Source organism: Nicotiana tabacum, chromosome 8, assembly GCF_000715075.1.
Source record: "Nicotiana tabacum cultivar K326 chromosome 8, ASM71507v2, whole genome shotgun sequence".
NCBI classification, from domain to species: Eukaryota; Viridiplantae; Streptophyta; class Magnoliopsida; order Solanales; family Solanaceae; genus Nicotiana; species Nicotiana tabacum.
Window position 1 is genome coordinate 174,026,713 of NC_134087.1, and position 2,175 is coordinate 174,028,887.

The following is a 2,175-nucleotide window of genomic DNA, read 5'->3' on the forward strand; positions in this document are numbered from 1 at the left end:
TATATATAAGGGACAAACCTCTTCTAAGCCCTAAAAAATAAATCATAGGGAATATTAGAAGGAATATTCCTAATGCCCCCTAATGGACCCACACTACTGTAAAAGTCGTGCAGTCTCTGTTCGCTTGTCTGTCGTCCTCCGCAGGATGCCGAGCTACGAGAATCTCGTCGTTTGTCATATTTATCAATGATCGTGGTCATCTAAATTTGGACCCATGCACGTATGAACTTCAAGCACTTAACATATGCATTCTCGTTTGTTAAATCACTTAACCATGTGTGCACTCAACCCGGTGCAAGTAAACTTGATAGATCTAAGTTCTATTCCTATTTCCCCTCTTTCCTTCCCCGATTTAAAAATTTCCTTGTTACAGTATTTAAATACATATGATTGACTTATTTTATGAGATTAATTCGCTTGGGAGTTGGGGCAGGAAGAGTGTTGGTGTTGATCACGTGATTTTTGGATATGATATTAATTAATAAATTTTAGTTGATTTTAAATCTTATGCGTTAAAAAAATTAATAGATAATAAATTTTCCAATATAAATATATTATTAAATGATTAAAACGTTTATCAACATGTCAGTGTTGGATTTTTATTTTTTTTTGCTTTTATAAAAATATAATATAGAAAGATATGTTTGGATGTGCTTACCTGTTGTAAACTAAATGTATATGTAATATTATTACATTTTGACCAAATTAATGCATGCATTTTTTTTAAAGTTATTTCCCACTAATGTGATAAATGATGTTATCTCTCACCAAATCGGTGTTATATACTAACCCTTCTTTTACATCATCAAATTTGAAATTGTATATCTTAAACTAATCTAAAGGAAAAAAAAATTATCAAAATAATGCACATTTAAAGTTTGTTATTTTAGACTTTCTTTAGGGGCTTAAAGAGAAGAGGAAACAGAAATTTAGTCCTAGACATATTGAACGATTATACAATCCTAAAAAAATCTATACCATTAATTTTTACCATCATAAACACTCATATTTTTTGAGTTCCTTACACAAACTATTCCATAAATGTCATTTCCATCTATATTTATTGCTTTGCCTTATATAAAGATCCTTAAATATCAGAATTATGTTGAATTATGCACTACAATTTATACATTAACGTTTTCTTGACTTTACATTACTTAATGAAACACACTATAAAAGGAAAACAGAAAAATTACTAGGCAAAAAATTATTAATATTCCTACAATAGTGCTTCTTAATTAATGACCATCCTTATATATCAATTATTTAGGCTTATAAATACTAATATCCCATTGCTTAACATGCATTACTACAACAATGGCTTTTTCATTCAACAACTTCTTAGTCATTGCTCTTCTTCTAATAATCTCCTCCTCATTCACTATAGTGAAGGCAGATTTAATTAGCGATGTTTGTTCAAAAGTTACAAGTCAAACCATATGTGAACAAGCATTAAGGTCCGATCCTCGTACTAAAACTGCTGCAAATCTCGAAGCACTTGGCTTTATCGCGATAGATTTAGCTCAATCCACGACCAAATCTACGATCAATCTTCTTGATTCCCTTCTTAAAGGAGCAACTGATCCAACGTTGAAATCGCGATATAGCTCGTGCAAAGAGAACTATGTAGATGCTAGTGATAATTTAGCCGAGTGCCCGGGATTTTTGAAGGCTAAAGATTACGGTAGTCTGAATGCCCGTGCCTCTGCTGCTTTGGATGATCCAGACAGTTGTGATGACAATTTTTCACAGGCACCAGCTGAACCGGCAGGGTTGAAACAAGCTAGTTTAAAGCTGCAATCACTTTGTGCTGTCATTGATGTTATTAGCAATAATTTGAATGGATCGTAGTTAGACATAGGTTTTATGGTTTAGATTGTTGTAACTCGTTGGAAAGATGAATTATTAATGTCTCTTGTTTGGTTTTTATAAACGAGATTCTTGCAACTTATGTTCAATGAAATCTAGATTTAATTTTTGGTTAATAAAGTTTTTTTTTTTTACTAGATTAATGAAATATGAACTCTAATTAATAGCATATATATCCAAGTTATGAGCATGTTTGGCCTAGCTTTTAGGAGGCCAAAAACATATTTTTGTCAAAAAAATACTTTTTGAAAAATTTGAGGTATTTGGCCAAGAGTGCTTTTGACCAGCAGAAGCTGTTTTCCCGTT

The 2,175-nt window shown here is 31.8% G+C and overlaps 1 protein-coding gene across 1 annotated transcript; it reads left to right on the forward strand.

Annotated features, from left to right (window-relative positions):
* Positions 1-1,317: 1,317 nt before the first annotated feature.
* Positions 1,318-1,851, forward strand: LOC107795043 (pectinesterase inhibitor-like). Its single transcript, XM_016617608.1, has one exon. The coding sequence runs from the start codon at positions 1,318-1,320 to the stop codon at positions 1,849-1,851; it is 534 nt and encodes a 177-aa protein (XP_016473094.1).
* The last annotated feature ends 324 nt before the right edge of the window (positions 1,852-2,175 follow it).

What these genes read in the sequence shown, in the direction of transcription:
- LOC107795043 (XM_016617608.1), top strand. Translation starts at nt 1,318, where the DNA reads ATGGCTTTTTCATTCAACAACTTCTTAGTCATTGCTCTTCTTCTAATA.